Source organism: Chelonia mydas, chromosome 3, assembly GCF_015237465.2.
Source record: "Chelonia mydas isolate rCheMyd1 chromosome 3, rCheMyd1.pri.v2, whole genome shotgun sequence".
Classification (NCBI taxonomy): Eukaryota; Metazoa; Chordata; order Testudines; family Cheloniidae; genus Chelonia; species Chelonia mydas.
This window is the reverse complement of record NC_057851.1, coordinates 122,797,372-122,817,705: the sequence shown is the minus strand read 5'-3', so window position 1 is coordinate 122,817,705 and position 20,334 is coordinate 122,797,372. Positions and strand designations below refer to the sequence as shown.

Genomic DNA, 20,334 nt, shown 5'->3' with positions numbered 1-20,334 from the left:
ATTTTGGAACTTTTGAAAATCCCTCTCAACGTGCACAGAATTGAAAGACAGGAAACAAATAAAGGACGTCATAGAAGGCAGAATAATAGACAAATGTAATGAATATAACTGTGCATTACATAGCAAATAATTCACTACTTCATTTTATTATTACATTTCCATGTAGAAAGAAATACTAAGATTTCCCAGAATTTCAGATTAAAGTGAATCACGGATGCCTGCTATTGTGCTGATGTGATCTGGCAAAAGCCTCCCAAAAATTCTGATAGGAGTTAGAACTCTCCTTTATTTAATTTCAGGCCAGTGAAGTTTATTAACGTAAACACCTTTGCTTTTATGTCACATGGACAGCACTACACGAAGTAGTGAAAAGGTTTATGGTAATAAGTAATTTGAGTTCTGTAAATCCAGATAATCTTTAAAAGAAGTGTTTTCTTAAGTTACTTGTATTTTTATAGTAGTACCTGAATTGATTGCTGTATATTGTATCACCTTGAAGTTTCAAAATGTTATACATTCTATTCTGGTTTAGTGATATAGAGTACAATGTTCTGGTTTGTGGTGATTATTTTGTCAATTTTGCAGTGCTTACTGATAGATAGATAAATTAATGGATAATATTTAAGAAGAGAAATTTGTTGTTTTAATAATCTGTTTATAAAGATAATTTTCCTTGAATTATATTAAAGTTGACCTTTTTCTGAAATCTCACACACCCAGGGATGAACTCCCGGCAAGTGGTCTCAGATTTTTTCCTCACTTGAGTTTTAATTGTATTTATTTGAACTGGAAAACCTAGCTGTAAACAATAGGTCAGCACTTGACAGTTTGCATAGTTGAAAGTTACCAGGCTCAGGAGCCTTCTGATTAGAACAGGTCAGGAATTTGGGGTGGGGAGGGATATGGGGCTTTTTGTTGAAAAAATGCCAATTTGTTGAAACCAAAACTTTAAACGAGAAGTGGTTGGAGTCAATGCATTTTTCAATTAAAAAAATTTTTTTTTTAAAAAAAGATGTTTCTATTTTGAAAATAAAATATTTCTTGTTTTCTGGTTCAAAACAATTTTTGCATAGAAATTTATGCTAATTAAAGTAAAAAAATAAAAAATAAAAAGAAATGGTCAAAATCAAAATGACAGGTTTTGATTGACACAAATAAAATTTGGGGTTTTTTTTGGATTTTCAATTCATAAACATTTTTTGAGTCCAACTTTTTGTCCTGATTCAGACTTGGGAAAAAATGTTGTAATCTTGAAAACTGTCATGGGACAGAAGATCATTTCCTGCCCAGCTCTTCTTCTGATGCTTAACCAACCTGTGAGAGATTTATAAGAACCTTCTAGATTCTGTGTTATGCTTATCACTGAACTAAGATAGTTACTCTTTCTGTTTACCTCATGTCACATCTGTTCCAATGTGCATGTGTACCCCATTATTGTTCAGATAACTGAACTGAACAAGAACTACATGACACCATAAAAACTTTCAAACCCAAAACATGTCCTTTAATCTCTAAAAAGGCCAAATACCCTCCATGCCAAGAAGACCCAAAGCTTGGCAGAAACAACATGTTATGATGGGAAGCAAGAAGCAGAAAGCAGAAGCCTCCACATCCCTGTGTGCTGAGGAAGCAAGACTAGGGTTGTTTGTGGGTAGACAGCAGAATGGTGGCACGGACAATAGATCTTCAGACTGCACTGATCCACTGAACCACAAAACTGTGTGTGTACAGAGGAAAAGGGATGCTGTACAGCAAGCTACAGCTGCTACTAGGGCCCATATATTGTACCAGCAGCTATGGCCTGGGTGCAAAGGTGACTCAGACCCATCTCCAACTCAGAGGAGGGAGGAATTCATCCTCCTTTACCTGTGCTTTGCACCCCAAGAGAGATGAGTGAGGTCCAGTGGACTGAGTCTTGGACTAAGAGTCAGAAACTTCTGCGTTCTGGCTGTGATATTGATTCCCGCAGTGACCTTGGGCAGCCGCTTACCTTCTCTATCTGATTGTCCCAATTTGTAAAACACTTAACTCACAAGAGTGCTATAGGGATCAATTAATATTTTAGACATTATCTGGGGGTGGAAACTACCACACAAAAGCTAGAGATACAAGGCAAGTGAGGTAATATTCTTTACTGGACCAACTTCTGTTGGTGAGAGAGACAAGCTTTTGAGCTACCTGAAAAAGAGCTCCATGTAGCCCAAAAGCTTGTCTCTCTCACCAACAGAAGTTGGTCCAATAAAAGATATTACCTCATCCACCTTGTCTCTCTAATACCCTGGGACTGACACGGCTACAACTACACTGCAAATGTAAAAGCTAAGTATTTTTATTTTTAGGAGTCCTCAGTGCCTGCAGGGAAGTCTTATTCACGTCATTCCTATGAGTGGGAGTGTCATGTGGTTCCAGACAGGATATGGCCCTAAGTGTTCTATTATTCAGAAAGAGCACGTGGCTCCACTGAGTGCAAAGGTTCACATCCAGTAATACAAGCAAAGGGTTCAATAAGAAATGTAACTGGGCCACCAGAAGCCTAGTCTACGGTACTGGCTTTGGGTGATTGAGCAAATGAATCACAACTACCAGCAGCAGCTACAGGGCTGCTCCTTTAGCTCAAGTGGTAGAGGCCCATGGGTTCGGAGCTAAAAGAAAGGGGTCTGGTTCAGGCTCCATAGATCTATGTGTTTTCTGTAACAAGTTTTTCTGATGTCCACACTTTTTAATCATATCATGGTAGGCCAACAGTTTCAAACTTGAACGCCTAAAGGTAAAGCAGTTAAATTCATAATGAGGCACCTATATTAGTAGTCTGATTTCAGTTGCTGAGGCCTTGGGCTTCTGACTGACTTTGGATTTTTCAGCATCTCTGAAAATCAGCCACTAATTTAGGTGCCTATATATGGATTTAAGCGCCTAATTTTAGGCACCCAAGTTGGAAAATTTTGGCTCTAATTTCAACTACTATTTAACATTTTATTCAGTAGCACCTACATACTAGCTATCCCTTATGCAAATATAAGTACTAAATGACACGCAACAACTTATTTCCTTCTGTGTTATCGCTAGTGTTACTAAATGAGATACTGGAAAAAAGAACAGCCCCTAAAGATGAGAAGTTTGCCTGCAGCTAAGGCAAGTATGCGTGTTTTGTGTAATATCATATAGAAAGGAAGATAATGTATCAGTTTGAGTTTGTGTGTTTCTTTGTTGGTGGACAAAGAGGAAACAGGAATCTATTGCTCTGGGTTTCCAAACGTTTGATACTGAACTGTATGTCTTCCAGGTCAGTAAATATAGCAAGGTGGCAGAGCTGGTAGACCGGATTGAAGATAAAATAGAGGTCTCAGAACCCCCAATTTCAAGTGGACAAAAGCCACTGCTACATTTGACACTAAGGGCCAGATTTTCAAGAGTGCTCAGCACCCAGTAGCTCCCATTGTGACACTCATCCAGCGCGCTGAGCACTGTTGAAAATCTGTCTCCGTCAACATTGTACCCTTGCTCTCAGTCTCAGCAGAAAGGACTTAATGAGCCTTGGAAAATGATATATCTTCTCACCCCCATTCCCACATAGCCCATCCAGATCAGGTTTGGAGTACAACATCAATAAGGCATGTGAGAAGTCTGGACTGTTAGTGTCCAAGATATACCCAGTGGTGAGCTAGAGCCGGTTCGCACCGGTTCACTAGAACCAGTTGTTAAATTTAGGAGCCCTTTTAAAACCGGTTGTTCCGCGAGGGAGAACTGGTTCTAAAAGGGCTTCTAAATTTAACCGGCCAAAAGTGGCGCCTTAGGCGCCGACTCCACAGGTGCTCCAGCCCTGGAGCACCCAAGGGGAAAATTTGGTGGGTGGAGAGCACCCACCGGCAGCTCCCCGCCCCACCCCCGGCCCCAGCTCACCTCACCTCCGCCTCCTCCCCTGAACTCGCTGCCTCGCTCTGCTTTTCCGCCCCCCCCCCCCGGCTTCCCGCGAATCAGCTGTTCGCGCGGGAAGCTGGGGCATGCTGAGAAGCAAGCCGCGGCTTCCCGCTCAGGCCCAGGGAGGCAGAGAGGAGGTGAGCTGGGCGGAGGGGGGGGGGGAATGCGCAAGGAGGGCTGCCTGCGCCACAGCAGGTAACCCGGGGGGGGGGGGGGTGCGCAGGGGAACTACTCCCCGCCCCAGCTCACCTCCGCCACCCTCAGCCTGAGCGGGAAGCCGCAGCCTGCTTCTCAGCCCTCCTCAGCTTCCCACCGAACAGCTGATTTGCAGGATGCCGGGGGGAGCGGAGAAGCAGAGCGGGGCGGTGCGTTCAGCAGAGGAGGCGGAGCGGAGGTGAGGTGCACTGGGGCTGGGCGCGGGGCGGGAAGCTGCCGGTGGGGGCTCTGCACCCACCAATTTTCCCCATGGGTGCTCCAGCCCTGGAGCACCCAGGGAGTCGGCGCCTAAGGCACCACTTTTGATGTGATCAGTTGGGGGAGCGGCTGCTCCTCCGGCTCCCCCCGTAGCTACGCTCCCCCGCCCCTAGGAGCCAGAGGGACCTGCCGGATGCTTCCTGGGAGCTGCCCTAGGTAAGCACTGCCGGGACTCCCCACCTCGCCCCCCGGCAGGTGCCTCTGACTCTTAGGGGTGGGGTGGGCACCCACTACGGTGGCCCACGAGACCCTCCTGCCCAGTCCTGGGGGGTGGGGGGCATCAAGGAACGCGGGGGGGTTGGATGGGGCAGGAGTCCCAGGGGGCGGGGGTGGGCAACGACCCCCTCATAGGGTGAGGAGGGAACCCATTGTTAAGATTTTGGCAGCTCATCACTGGATATACCGGTTCTGTGAATTATTTGAAGATCTGTCTTCAGGGCAGCCAGATCAGAACATATCACCAGGATTAAGGGTTTGATGCTGCCCAAGGTGCTGAGCACTCTGGCCCCAGTTCAGCAAAGGAGATTCACTTACGCACATGCTGATCTTTAAGCACATGAGCAATCTCACTGAATAAGCACATGGGATTACTCATGTGCTTAATTTGCAGGATTGGGACGAGCATGCTCAGCACCAGGCAGAATGAAGCACTAAATTCACATTAGAAAAGACAAAAAGAAGAGGGACATGATTATCAAACACCAACAGTTTTAGGATAGGGAATGGTGACAAATGGAATAACAGAGTCATCCTGAGATCTAATTTAGTTTAAATAAACTGGAGGAGGCTAGAATATAGGCCATGAAGTACCTAGATGAGGAGGATACTGTGAACACTAAACAGCTCACAAAATATCAGCAATATCAGAGGCAAACAGCATTTCACAGTGCATTTATGGGGACACAGCTTTAATTTGTGGAAGCTAGTCTAGGCCTCTCTAGCATTATTAACAGGTGAGGGGAGAAATTCACCCTTGTGCAAAGAACCAGAACAAGTCCCATGTACCACTTAAGCCCATAGGGACTTGTAGAAACAAGCTGAACAGTTTCATCAATACAGCCAATAATACAGTACCTGCTCGTGGCTGTCTGCTATTTGAGAATCCACTTTAAGTTGTTCTTCAACAAATTCTTCAAAAGTCTTCTGTCTTACACCAATTCCTGGTCTGATTGGTCTAGGTAAAGAATAAGATGGCATCAAATGTAATAACTTCCCAGCTATTTTTCTTTATAATTATAGTACAGCTGACCTCTAGTTCCAATTTCAAAGGTAAATCTGCATTTTTTAAAAGGGGGAAGTGGCCGAGCAATGAATCGAACATAACCTGGCACCTATTAGGGCCAGGACATAGAAACCCATGCTTAGTGCATGGAGCCAGGGCCAAAAGCCAGGATCCAGAGCCAAGAGTTAGAGCTGGAATCAGGAAAGGGAGCAGGACAGGACTGGAGTAAGGTCTGTCATAATAGTCAACCAGTGATCCACCTACTAGCAGAGACAGCTTCCTGGAACTCTTAAATAGTGCTCCTCCTGGACCAATCAGAGGTCACAGGGATACTGCTAATTGAGGCTTCCATGGATGGCACTTCCTGTGATGCGTAGTCTCCCAGGTTTACAGTGCACTGATCATGGCTCTACCATAGCTGCCAGAGAGTGGCGGGGCAGCATTGGTCACCTGGAGCCCTACAGACCTAGGTTCTGAATCCTTACAGGATCCACTTTTCACCTTGAAAATATCCTGTGTGAGCCTGAATATATGTTTTGCAGACAGACAGACAGCAATTTCTTCTAAAACACTGGAAAATGCCTGAAGGACAAATAAATCTGAGAAGCTGGACTATTTTCCAACCCTGCACAGCCTGCTTATTCCAGGCACTTGTCCCAGACCCGCACCAGCTCCAGCAGAGAATAATGCAGTGAGAGGGAGAAGCCTGCAATATTTGGTGAAAAAAGCGACATATCACAGCATGCCCTTACTTTGGCAAGGGAGAGAAAGAATGTCTGTAATGTATTGGAATGCCAAATGGAAGTCTCTGAATAACAGACCAGGGTAGTGAAGCAGAGGTAAACCTTTCAGTAGTTTATTCAGGATGTATCTACAAGCTTACTTAAAAGGTCTCTGAAGTCTCAGGGAAAGCAAATCTTGAAAACATCATAAGATGTGAAAATACTAGCGTGCTGAGGACACATATGGAAATGTTTCTTAATTTGCTTTAGAAAAGCATCTCAGTATTTATCATTACTTCCTCCTTCCAGGTGGATGATCCTTGCTTGCTGATGACATTATTGCCTGATCTGGAGCTCTCTGAAGCTCAACGAAGAGTAAAATTATGGCTATAATTGTAGCTAATGCTCAAGAGATGTCTTGAGGCACCAGGTGATTTTTTTATGCATAGGCTTAATCACTTGAGGAAACTAGGGGCTGCATTTTCAAAGGGCCTCAAACTGGCCTTCACTTGTTCGCAGGAAACTTTGCACTTGCAGACACCATTTCAAGCACTAATTCCCACGTGTGAAAGTTGATACATTCTAAGGCAAGAATGGGTTTTGCCCTTGTACCTGCTACCACCTGTGCGTGCAAGTGCTAGTGCTCAAAAAGTGTGTGCGCAGGTGTTTATATATGCAAAAATGGAGGGTGCTTTTCCAAAAATGAGCCCTAGTCTTCTTGCCCACAGGGGCCAGCCTTTTCTTCCTTGTTTTCTGCTGCCCTGCTGCTTTTTAAACTATGCATAGTTGCTAATATTTAAAAGCTGTTTCTGGAATAATTAGGGTTGCCCCAGGGAAGGAGGAGTGAGTGAAAGAAAGTGTGTGTGAGAAGTATGTATGTATGTAGTGTGCATCTCAGTGTTGCCAGTATTGGTGTTTTTTCTTAAAGCTTCAGCTCCAGGAGTCCTCTGATTTTGTGAGAATCTCAGCTTTCATTTAAAAAAAAAAAAAAAAACAGTTTTCTAGCCCTCAAGGCTGCGGAGAAGAGCTGGAAGATTTGAACCTGAAATGCAGAAGGCAAATAAAAGAACCCCAAAATTATCATTTTAAAAATCTCAGTCTGGAGTGTGCGAGGCTGACTCATTATTATTATTTTTAAACACTTGTGGTTGGCAATCCTGAATCTTGGGAAATTCTAGGTTATTTTATTAGGAATGTCTTCCTGTGACAAAGTGTAAGGGTGCTTTGACATGAAAGGAGTTATCTGGCTCCTCACTATCACATGGCTGATCTAGGCAAGATTATGCAAGAAAAGAGGAAGCTACTGCAAAGGAGGCTGTTTTGGGGGAAGGGTGCATCCTGTTCCCTTTCTCTTTAGTTACAGAAAATCTTATATAGGCAAAACCCATGTGTAGCAGTCTTTTAGATGGCATTAACTATGGTCTTAGCGGTCCTTTTTGGGGAGGAAAAGAGAAAAAGTTAGTTGAGATGATCTTGAGCAGTTATTGTAGTTGAAGTCTGGTCCAGTTTCCTTTAAGGCAAAACAAGGCAAACGCACATGAAAGGGGTGGGAAAGGAACAGTAAAGATAGGAAAGGCAGCTTCTGCCTGTGGGGCTGATTTTCACTTACAACCTTGCTGCTAGAGGAAACACAGGCGCAGCGCAGTCTGATCAGCCACTTGAACACCTGGCAAACTTTTACCAGCACCAGGCTGTTTAAGGGATTGCTTTTAGCTGCCCTTCCAGTCACAGGATCACAGCAGTGTAGCAAAAGGTGCAGCTGTCCTGGCTGGTCAGTCTTATTAGGTAGGAGGCAAAAGGAGAGAGATAGGAAAGAGGAGAAATGGGGGCTGGGGGGTGGGGGGGGGGGGAGAAAGTAAGACATTTGGGAGGGATTGACAGCAGGTTCACATCCCAAGTGTTGGTCAGGATTTAGCCAAAGCCAGTGGAAGCGGAAATGCCATCTGGTTCCCTCTCTTTAACTGGGTCTGGTGAGGATGTTTGTGCAGATGAGAATGACAAAGGCCCAGCAGTGTCGTGGTGGGCCCTGGGATCTCTAAACCTGACAGGGCGGCAACCCCTGATGGTAGAGCTTGCTTCTTGCAGTCCATGCATCCCGTTGTTCCTTTCAGTGATGCTCAGATGGGCAATATCAGACCATGGATGGCAATGAACATTAACCAATCAAAACACATGTTGGTGATTTCAACTGCAAACATTTCCTTCCATTTCTAGAATCATTCAGCTCAGTGATGCCAGCCAGTGACTTTAGCAGGAGCTTTAAAGACCCTTTATTTCAGTTCTTTTAACGTAAACAGTCCAGTTTGTACCAGTCTTGGTCTCCATCTTTTACTTTTACAATCAATTGTATATAGCATGCTGAATTGGACTTCGGTTACCTGGGCAACTTAGAATACAGAGCTCTGTACAACAGTCCTCTCCCCTCCAAGCTGCCTTAAACTGAAAAGGCCTGGGCCGGGGGAGGTATTAACCAGTAGTTTGAACTAATCTATTCTGGTGTGTTTGGAAACCCTGTGAAAGGGATATGAAGAGGCTCTTCACTGGGACTTTATTTCCTTTCTCTGGCTGGTTAGCCTGCATGTCCACTTACACCGGTGTGCTCAGGGCGTCTGGCCCCCTCCAACCATACCTCCTCCATTTGGCTTTTTTTCTAGGAGGTGATTGAATGTTGTCACTGGTGTTTCTGCTCTGGAGCTGGCAGTCCTATCAAGGAGCCATGGATCTGTCCCAACTTTGCCCATGCACACAAACTAATCTCATAATAGGGAAAGGAGCTTTGTCTGTGATACCCCATTGATATGCTAGCATTTGCAATTTACTGTATACAGGGGTGCGGGAACAATTTTTATAGTCGGGGTGCTGAGAGCCATTGAACCAAACTGTGAACCCTGGATATAGAAACTACTTGAAGCCAGGGGGTGTGACAGTACCCCCAGCACCCCTAGTTCCAGCACCTAGGACTGTATGTGTATAAAAGTGAGGAAAAGTAGTGACTGTTCACCAACAGCTTTATTTGTATCATTGTAAATGACAAACTAAACCCTTTCCTCACCTGTCTTCCAGGTTTCTAGTCCTTGCATCCATCCTTATGCCAAAAGGGGAAAGGGGAATCTGTTCATCAGTTTGCTCCCCCTCTTCTTCTTTAATGGCAGGCAAAGTATTCGGACAAGCCTCTTCCTTTAGTGGGCTTTCATCTAAACAGCAGTAAGGAGGGACATAAGAAGAAAGCCTTGACATTTTTCAAGTTTTCTATAACTTCTAAGATTTTTTTAATATTTGAAAATGCTTCCTGGAATATTTTAAACTTAACTAGATGGAAGAATGAGACTCACAAAAGACCATAAGAATCTCTAATCCCTAAATCTAATGATTACAAAGAGTGAAAAGTGAAAATGAATTGATTTATGCCCATTCAATGTATAAAACTGAAATTAATTGGCTAGTCAGTGTCTAGCAGTCTATCCAGCATTGCTATCTGCAGGATAGAATTAAACCTGCTCAGGTGTGTGCATTTATGTCACCTCCTAGTGGCTAGCCTACTAAATGGACACAAGAAGAGCTGCATGTCGTTTTTGTAATAGGAGGTTTTGTCACAGAAATGGGCCAGTCCCCCCACACTCTACAAACTGAACCAACCGGCAAGACTCCCTACAACTGGCAGGTTGTCACTTTGATAAAAGCCTAATACTGGTGTCAACCAATGGAGAATTACTTCTTTAGTTCAAATCACAGAATTCTGTGGTCTGGGAGCAGAAGAGCCTATGTTTGATCCTTCATGTTTCACACACATGACATCGCTGGCAACTCATGTCCACTCTTTACAGCACAAATACAGCAAGTGCTACTGAAGCCCCGTGAAGACATCTTGATTTTCCTCTCCAACAGCCATCCTAACCCGCCATGCCAAGCCAAGCTACTCCTGCTTTGTGCAGGGGAGAGTATTTTGCTCCTAGAGAAAAAGCATCTGCAAGTGTTTAATGAAGGTTAAGAACTAGTTTAATTTAGCTTGAATGACTTAATGTAGGTGATTTACCAAGAATGCAGGGAGATGTAAGTTACTCCTCCTTGTCATCAGCTGTAGTTTAGTTTATGGCTGGCTCTCCAGAGGAAGTAAATAGAGCAGTGCTAATGTATGCCAGATGGAGATACAGCCCAAAGAGTTTAAGTGGCATGTTCAAGGTCCCACAGGAAGTTAAGTAGCAGAATTGGAACTAGAACCAAGCTCTCCTGGCTTCCAAGCCTGCGCCAAATGCACTGGGCCATGCTGTCTCCCTTGCCTTACTACAGTGCCTGCCTAACTTTACAAACAGCGCCGAGATGAGCACTCTAATATAAGGGTTGCTCTAGCTCTACAATTTTCAAAAGTAAGAGGAAAAACAATATGCATAATGCGCAGCGTACTGGAGAAAGAAAATACTCTTCATAAACCCTCCCAAAACACACTTAGCATGTTTCGTCTTTCTCTTACAGCAGTTCAATATATTGCTCAGATCTGTTCCTGTAATTCACCTTTGCTGGATGTGATTTCCTCTTCTTGAGCAACTTGTCTGAAAAGTTTTTTTGTGGGGCTTCCATCACTTCGAGATAATGGCTCGATCTCTTTCCCTATAGTCAGAGAAACACTTTTTTTTAGTTTATATACATTTTGATACTTGTTGTTAATTGTCAACTCTAGGGCCTAACAAAACACACCCCATTGTAATTTCCACTAGGCCCCAGTTCAGTGAAGTATTTAAGAATATGCCTAATCAGTCGTGTTTAAAGTCAGGCACCGGATTAAATACCCTGCTGAATGGGTCCCTTGGTGTCTCCCACTGTAACAGGAAACCATACCATTGTGCTGTAGCTGGTCTTGATATAAAGTAAACTTAAAGGAAGCTAGGACAAAGGTCTGATTTATATTTTCTCCCCTTGGCATCTAATTGCCTTCACCCTTTGCACTTTTTTCATCCCCTCCATAATAAATTCTCCCTGCTTTACCCTAGTTTCTCATTTCTTTTTCTTGCTATCACTTTCTTTGACCTCTTTGGTTTTGCTTCCTTCTCACTACTCAACATTTTCTTATAAAGCAGTTTGTCAACTACCAGTCTGTGGACTGGCGCCAGTCCCTGAGATTTCCCTGACACAGTGTAGGAAGGCAGCAAGCCAGTCCCTGTTATCAAAAAGGTTGAGAAATACTGTTAAAGGGGATGAGTACAGCACAGTGTGATACTGAAAAAAAGCCAGACCAGAGCTTCCATCCCTGTCCTTTTAAGGCAGGACCATGTGCCTCTGTGAAAACAGAGATTGCTAACACAGAGACTTCCTCCTCGGCTAAGCAGACGCATCTATCACCTTCGGAAGCCATATCACTCAGTTCCTTCTTACTGTCCCTCTCCTGGAAACCACCATGTTCCCTACACCCTGTAACTCAACTTTTTTATTTTAATCTAACATTTACTTTCTGTTCCCCCCACATCAACAAGCCTCTGATTACTTGTTTAGCACTGGAAATAGCATGGCCACCATCTCAAACTAGTAGGGAAATGAGTTTAAAACTTTATTTCAAAGCTTTTAAAACAAAAAAACACATCAAAAATCATACGGATTTTAGCTTTCATGATTTGCACAATGTCCTTGGGTGCAGATTTCCAGTGCCTTGGTTAATTCCCCACCTGGACTTGGAGGTTGTGGGTGCTCCCCTAAGGTTTCTGAGCAGCTGCTGTTGGGTGAGGACGCTGGGGAATGTTTCTGAAGGGAAGTCTGTGTTATTGATGGACTGGTTTGTAAACGTCCGTTGTTCTGGACTAGTGAAGAGTTTTCGAAAGGGAGATGGACAGGAAATAAAGTGGCAGGAAATCTTGGAAGTGTTGGCACCATGGCAACGAGCTGGGAAGGGGTGCCGGGATAGACTGAAAAACCTGCGATAACAAACAAAGGAGAAAAGTCAGTCTGGTATAGGACGGCAAGCCAGTTCTGACCCAGAATACTCCTGCTAAACAGGCACTGTACTAAAATACTCATTTTTTCATATTTACTGGTATTTTCATGTTCAGCCAAAATGCTAAAATATTGAATCTTGTTACAAGATTTATTCGTAATGTTTAAACCAGGCCGACCACAACCAACAGTTACATGCCCATAATTATTAAACATAGATCAAAGCATAACTCAGCAGACACACTGTTATTTAAAGGGTCCTCACAAAGTACCCCCAGGCAAACAAAATCAGGTGCCCTCCATCCCTTCGAGGCCAGCTCATCAGGCAAAAAGGTGACTAAACAGAAAAGCCTTGCAATGGCTCCCAAAGGGGGGAACTAAGGCATTCTCAGTGCAGTGCTGGAAGTGAGGAGGCCTTCCCAAAGAGCACCGAGACACCAGAAATTCAGAATAGGGACAGTCAGTATGAGCATTTCTAGTGTCAGGGTAGAGCACCTGGAGAGAAGAGGTTTCTAGACCTTCTAGATATAACTTTAATACTGCTCTGAAATATTTAATTTTGAAGGGACTATGCCTCCTAATGAGATACATCAAATAATAAATTAAATCTATTCCATACTGGCTAGCAGCTCCAACTAGATGACCAGGCCAATCTCATCTTTCCTCGCTGAATACTGGACTTGAACCCAAGGTTCTGAATTGTATGGCGGTTTTACCTGCAATGCTGTCCTCTGTCACCAGGGAATATAGCTCTGACTACGAGACAGATTCCCCCTGCCAGGAACCTAGGTCCCTGTTCTTTGCCTCTCTGATTGCACAGCAGGGAAACAAAGGAGCAACAGCTGACAAGGGAGGCAGAGAAAGCAAGCAAGCAGAGGCACCAGGTCACACCTGACTTGTTTTGTAAATCTCTCAGAGATTTAAAATTCATGCCCAGTACGAAGACAGCATATGACAGGCCATCACTAGGGGTATGCGGGGCCCGGGCTGGAAGTGATGAATCCATCACTTCCAGGACCAACTGCGCCGGCCAATCGCTCTGGCCTGTGGGGCCCCCCAAAGCATGAGGCCCGGAGCAGTCGCCCCGATTTGCTGTACCCAAGAGATGGCTCTGACTGCAGAATTAGGGTTGCCAACTTTCTAATAGCACAAAACCAAACACCCGTACCCTGCCCCCTTCCCCACCCCTGCCCTGAGGCCCTGACTCTGCCCTGCCCCTTCTCTGAGGCCCCATCCCCACTTGCTTCATCCCCCCATCTCCGTTGCTTGCTCTCCCCCACACTCATCACTTTCACCAGGCTGGGGCAGGGGGTGGGGTGCAGGAGGGGGGTGAGGACTCCGGCTGGGGGTGCGGGCTCTGGGGTGGGGCCAGGGATGAGGGGTTTGCGGTATGGGAGAGGACTCCAGGATGGGGCAGGGGGTTGGGGTGTGGGGGGGTATGGGCTCTGGGCTGGGAGTGCGGGCTCCAGGTGAGGCTAGAAATGAGGGGTTCAGGGTGTGGGAGACGGCTCCAGACTGTGGCACGGGGTTGGGGTGCGGGGTTTGGAGTCCCAGCACCGCTTACCACGGCTCCCAAGAAGCAGCTGCCAGGTCCCTGCAGCCCCTAGATGCATGGGTGGCCAGGGAGGCTCCATGCGCTGCCCTTGCGTCTGCAGGTGCTACTCCCGCAGCTCCTGTTGGTCGCGGTTCCTGGCCAATGGGAACTGCTGAGCTGGCACTGGGGAAGGGGGCAGCACACAGAGCCTCCCTGGCCACCCATGAGTCTAGGGGCTGCAGGGACCTGGTGGTCGCTTCTAGGAGCCACGCAGAGCTAGGGCAGGCAGGGAGCATGCCTTAGCCCCGGGCCTCCACTGCGCCACAGACCGGACTTTTAATGGCCCAGTCAGCAATGTTAACTGGAGCCGCCAGGGTCCCTTTTTGACCATGTTTTCTGGTCAAAAACCAGACGCCTGGCAAATCTATGCAGAATGTAGCTGGTCTATAGGGTAAAAGGCCTGTCGTGCTGTCCCAATTGTGTCATTTTATACTAACGCGTCAATGGAATCATTCAGAAGATCAATAATTGGTCATGAGACTGAAAATAAAAATGTATTTTAGTATAAAGATAAACTATAACATTATGCTAGCTAAGGAGAGGGGTTAAGGACCTTCATCTTACAGGCTATGGCTAGAATTGCCTGTTACTCTCAGATTCTGGTCCTGCCCCATCTGATTCAGCACACTAGTAATCCCCCTGGACTTAACTGTATTTCACATACAATATAAAGCCAAGTTCCAACCACCCTGAGATTTTTGTCTCACATACGCTGATTTCCATATGGAAACTGTTCTTAACAGATGGCTTGGCCTGGCCACACAGACAGCTGCATGCTCTTTGCTCAGACCGTGCTCTGAAAGTCATGACTTAGAATCATAGAATCATAGAAGATTAGGGTTGGAAGAGACCTCAGGAGGTCCTCTAGTCCAACCCCCTGCTCAAAGCAGGACCAACACCAGCTAAATCATCCCAGCCAGGGCTTTGTCAAGCCTGACCTTAAAAACCTCTTATGGATGGAGATTCCACCACCTCCCTAGGTAACCCATTCCAGTGCTTCACCACCCTCTTAGTGAAATCGTGTTTCCTAATATCCAACCTAGACCTCGCCCACTGCAACTTGAGACCATTGTTCCTTGCTCTGCCATCTGCCACCAGTGAAAATAGCCTAGCTCCATCCTCTTTGGAACCCCCCTTCAGGTAGTTGAAGGCTGCTATCAAATCCCCCCTCACTCTTCTCTTCTGCAGACTAAACAAGCCCAGTTCCCTCAGCCTCTCCTCGTAAGTCATGTGCCCCAGTCCCCTGATCATTTTTGTTGTTCTCTGCTGGACTCTCTCCAATTTGTCCACATCCTTTCTGTAGTGGGGGACCCAAACTGGGCGCAATACTCCAGGTCTGGCCTCACCAGTGCCAAATAGATGGGAATAATCACTTCCCTTGATCTGCTGGCAATGCTCCTACTAATGCAGCCCAATATTCCGTTAGCCTTCTTGGCAACAAGAGCACACTGCTGACTCATATCCAGCTTCTCGTCCACTGTAATCCCCAGGTCCTTTTCTGCAGAACTGCTGCTTAGCCAGTTGGTCCCCAGCCTGTAGCGGTGCATGGGATTCTTCTGTCCTAAGTGCAGGACTCTACACTTGTCCTTGTTGAACCTCATCAGATTTCTTTTGGCCCAATCCTCCAAGCTGAGCAATTCTAGGTCACTCTGGACTGTATCCCTACCCTCCAGTGTATCTACCTCTCCCCCCAGCTTAGTGTCATCCGCAAACTTGCTGAGGGTGCAATCTATCCCATTGTCCGGATCGTTAATAAAGATGTTGAACAAAACCGGCCCCTGGACCGATCCCTGGGGCACTCCACTTGATGCTGGCTGCCAACTAGACATCGAGCTGTTGATCACTACCCATTGAGCCTGACAATCTAGCCAGCTTTCTAGCCACCTTATAGTCCATTCATCCAATCCATACTTCTTTAACTTGCTGGCAAGAATACTGAAGACTTGCCTTCCTCTTAGACAGATATAGTGCATCTTTCTCTAAACTGTAACTTCACAGATTCATTGTCTCTTCTCTGTCATTACCGAAACCTCAGCTAGCTGCCTACTGCAGCCACTGGCACTTAGAATCATAGAAGACTAGGGTTGGAAGAGACCTCAGGAGGTCATCTAGTCCAACCCCCTGCTCAAAGCTGGACCAACCCCAACTAAATTCTTCCTCTCCTCACCCATCTGTCTCTTCTATCCTGTCACGCCTCTCACAAACTGTTCCTGACAGCTCCACTTAATTCCTGTGCACACTCCCAGCTTGGAGCCTTCTTCTTCAACACTTGGAGCAGACTCTCAGAAGAGGGACACTGCTCACCTACATCACCTCAAGTGGGTATTGTGAGGCGTGGGGACAGATTCTGCCCCCCAAAGCAGCCCTTTTAAGCAACTGCAACAACATGAAATGTCTGCAATACCCCTCTAAGAAATAATCCCTGCACAGGGCCAAGAGCCCTTCACCACCCTCACACACAGTCTCTGGCGCAGGGACATGGCTAGGAGCAGATCAGGAAGGGAGATGGCTAGAGGACATTGTGCTCCAGTTACTCCAGACTGCAGCAAAGCCCACAGCATAGGCCACTTTGGGGCTGCTCTAACTTGTACCTGGGGCTGCACCAGCCTCTGGAGCACCCCAGAATTAGGGAAGACACCTCAGCATCTCACCACCTGTTCTACATTTTCCAGGAACTCACAGCTTTTCTCTTGGATTTCTGGATGGCTCCTGGATTCCTAGATAGGAGCTCGCCAATTACAGACTCCTGCTGCACACAGCAGAAGAAAAGAGAGCAGCTGGCATTTGGCTGACTCTCTCCCTCTGAAGCATCAGTCAAGTGTGCTTCCCACTGCTACCCTCTGAAAGGCTTGGAGAAAGCAGTCAGTCCTGTGGAGAAAGCTGAGCAATTCTAGAAGGAGAAGCATAGCTTCCAACTTTCCCTGGGGGTGCTCAACCCCCACTCAGCCCTAGGCCCCAACCTGACTCCACCCCTTCCCTCAAGCCTGCACCCCACCTTTTCCCACCCCAGGCCCTGCCCCCACCCTACCCCTTCCCCCAACCTCCCAACCCCACCCCGCATCTTCCCGCCCCTGCCCTGCCTCTTCCCACCCAGTCCCAGTCCTCTCCCAAGCAAGCACCATTCCTGCTCCTCCCCATCCCTCCCAGTGCCTCCTGCATGCCACAGAACAGCTGATCCGTGGCGGGCAGGAGGTGCTGGGAGGGAAAGGAAGGAGTTGATTGGCGGGGCTGCTGGCAGGGAGGAGGCTCTGGGGGAGGGGAGCTTGGCCCTGGAGTTCCCACAGAGTCAGCGCCTATGAGGAGAAGGGTACTGAAGAAGAAAACAAAACAAATAGTGTGTGTATACACACAGAAAAAGCAAAGGGTCAGAGAGAGAGAGGTGTCATTTGGGTTTTTTAAAAAAAATGTTCAATGACTTTCAGTTCCAGAAACTGGAGTCATTTTAAGCACACTGGGGAAGAAATCATGTGACATTATGTTACTGCACTTCCAGTATATTCTCTGGGAATGGCAGTATAATTAGTGTCACTTAATCCAGTGCTAATGACTCATTAGTAATGAGACTTGAAGTACCGTTGTTCAGACACACAGAAACGTGCCATCCCCCCCTTTTTTTAGCTGCATAGAAGTGGTAGACATTAAAATGGAATCATCTCTCTTATTGGCATACTGATTTGCTCAGTAAGTCACCGTCTTTTCTTTTCCCTAAAAAGGATGGCAACATAATAGTGACATGTGTGTACCATGGCAGGCTAAATAACACAACACTTTTCTGGGGTTTTACATCTATAAAGCATAAATAGAGCCAGATCATTCAAGGGGCTGAGCATCCTCAACTCACATTGTTTCACTGGGAGTTGTGTGCTCAGTGCTTCACCGGAGGTGCAGGTTCAGGCCAAGATTTCATGTTCAGGAAACTATTCTGTGTGTGGTTTTGTGTACACACATCTATATGTATGCATAAATATACACACATACGTAGTACACAGTACATTTTATTTGCTGATGCTTAATAGTAGTTTGCTTTTGACCTCCTGATGTTGATGGTATTGTCAAAGTCAGATTCAGGACTCACATAATTTGTCAGACCACTCTGTTTATTAGCAAAGCACTTTGCTAATGCACCCAGATGTGAGCCCCTCTCTGAGGCTAAAGATAACTTATTTATACAGCTAAGCCAAAGCCAATTTAACATAAGAAACAAAAGGAAGCAGAAACTGACAAATATACATACATATCCTATTTGCATACTAACGTTTACCACCTCCTAGCTCAGTAGGAGCTCTAAGTTAATTAGTTTGAGGACCCATTGTCTCACACTCCTTAATGTTTCTCTTCCTGACAACTATATTTCAACAAACCCTTCAAGTAGCATTTCTTTTATGAATTATAATTTCAATATGATTCATTCTACTTTCACAGTATACTTCCTTCTCTGAGAAATGCAGAAGTAATTACAGTATTAGGAGGAAAAGAAATCCTTTTTTTGGGGGGGGGGAGGGGCGCTTTGAAGTATAACCATGATCCTTTTCAGTTTTTCAGTCCTTTGAGAAGCCAGCAGAAAATGACACGTTCTAACTGCTCTGTTTACAATGAGTCTGTGGAAATAGCCATGAACATCCTACTAATTTTGGAATTTGGGCTGGGACTCACAAGCAATGCTATTGCTCTGTGGACGTTCTACTTCCGTTTGAAAATTTGGAAGCCACATGCCGTCTACTTGCTCAACCTGGTTATTGCAGACGTCTTGCTGAACATTTGCCTGCCGTTTCGACTACTGCTTGCTCTCAGGTTTAGCATTCTAGAGACATGGGATTATAAAGAGCTATTCTGCTCGGTAATACTCTTCATGCTGTCTCTTTCCCAAGCTGTCTCCATCGCATTCCTCACGGCTGTAGCTCTGGATCGCTATTTCCGGGTGGTCCACCCTAACAATAAAACCAGCTCTCTCATAGCCAGGAATGCTAGAGTCACTGCTTGCTTGGTTTGGCTTTTAGCAATCGGATTGACTGTTGAGATCCTGGTTGCTCCTCAACCCAAAACCTTCACTGAGTGCCGCAGGTTCAGCCCACAAGGAGAGGCAAACTTCTACAGCATCTGGTATGTCATCGTATTCTTTTTGGAGTTTCTCGTTCCGTTTGGCCTCATTTTGTTTTGCACAGTTGGCATCATCAGGAAGCTGAAGAAGAGCCCCCGGGATTTGAGCAGTCAACCTAAGCTGCAGAAAGCCATGTTGTTAGTGATTGCAGTGGTGGTGGTGTTCGGAGTTTGCTTCCTGCCCAGTGTGTTGGGCAGAGTCCTTGTGTATATTCTCCAAAACTTTGAAAGCTGTGCAGCTTTTCGTTTTGCTGTGAATGTATTTGATGTTACTGTCTGCTGGACCTATTTCAACAGTGCTATGGACCCCATCGTGTACTGCTTCTCAAGCCCGACTTTTCGAAGTTCCTATAGAAAGGTCTTGAATTCTCTCAGGGTGAGAAGAAATGAAGTGGAACCCCAGAGCTTAGACATTTCCAAAGATTCTGAAACTTGAACCAATTGGAAAGATTTTGATAATCTCTAATGTATATGCCAGGTTGGAAAGGAAACTTTTTCCCCTCCATTACCACGTCTTATCCTGAAAATGAGGGGGTCTGTCAGAACTCAGCCGTTCTAACCCCATTCATTCCATTGGGCTGGAATTCTAGTTAAACAAGTCAAAAACCTAGATGTAACGTTAGCTGATGTACATCAGTGTAGCTCCATTGACTTAAGTGGAGATATGCCAATTTATGCCAGCAGGGGATCTGACTTTTTTTTTTTTTTTTTTTTTTTTAAACACAAAATCTACAGTCTAAGGGCCCCATGCTCCCACTAAAGTCAATAGTAAAACTCCTATTGACTCCAGTGGGAGTAGGGAATGTCATCTTAAATCAGTTTAAAATTGTGATATATACAAAAGCCAAATAGATTCTCCAAAACTTAAAATTATTTTCTTATGTTTAGCTGTACCTAATATAAAGATTAACATTTTAAAAATGAAGCTTTACAAGCAGTTGTTCCTTATATGTTGACTGAAACTTGAATTTAGATTGTAAATAATTCTGTCCAAACTAGCCGTGTTCTGTTCCTTCATGTACATGTGAGGCACTATTGTTTTATTTTTATAGGGATAGAGCAGGGGTGGGCAAACTATGGCCCGCGGGCCAGATCCGGCCCACAAGCCATTTTAAGGCAGCCCTCAAGTTCCCACTGGGGAGCGGGGTCTGGGGCTTGCCCGGCTCTGGCAGTCTGGCCAGGGTGCTGGGTCAGGGGCCTCACCACGTCGCTTGGCCCGACTCCGGTGCTCCAGCTGGGGTGCAGGGTCGGGGGCCATACCACGCGGCTCCTGGAAGCAGCCGCATGGCCCCGCTCCAGCTGCTACGTGCTCCAATTGGAGCTGCAGGGGTGGTGCCTGAGGATGGGGCAGTGAGCAGAGCTGCCTGGCCGCGCCTACGCGTAGGAGC

General features: G+C 45.8%; 2 protein-coding genes across 7 annotated transcripts in view; one reads left to right on the top strand and one right to left on the bottom strand.

Annotated features, from left to right (window-relative positions):
* Positions 1-20,334, bottom strand: part of LOC102942120 (centromere protein J) — a 66,563-nt gene that overhangs the window by 29,187 nt on the left and 17,042 nt on the right. For all 6 annotated transcript variants that reach the window (XM_037895149.2, XM_043543208.1, XM_043543209.1 and 3 more), the window contains exons 4-7: positions 11,991-12,236; positions 10,846-10,941; positions 9,389-9,530; positions 5,467-5,566 (exon numbers count right to left, since the gene is read on the bottom strand). In XM_037895149.2, the coding sequence (XP_037751077.2) occupies positions 5,467-5,566; positions 9,389-9,530; positions 10,846-10,941; positions 11,991-12,236 (584 nt within the window). The remainder of the gene's footprint in view (positions 1-5,466; positions 5,567-9,388; positions 9,531-10,845; positions 10,942-11,990; positions 12,237-20,334) is intronic.
* Positions 18,382-20,247, top strand: GPR31 (G protein-coupled receptor 31). The gene has a single exon (XM_007071090.4). It carries the CDS (start codon positions 18,414-18,416, stop codon positions 19,380-19,382), a length of 969 nt encoding a protein of 322 aa, XP_007071152.1. The 5' UTR covers positions 18,382-18,413; the 3' UTR covers positions 19,383-20,247.

Excerpts from the sequence above, each read along its gene's own strand:
- GPR31 (XM_007071090.4), top strand. The coding sequence starts at position 18,414 with ATGACACGTTCTAACTGCTCTGTTTACAATGAGTCTGTGGAAATAGCC.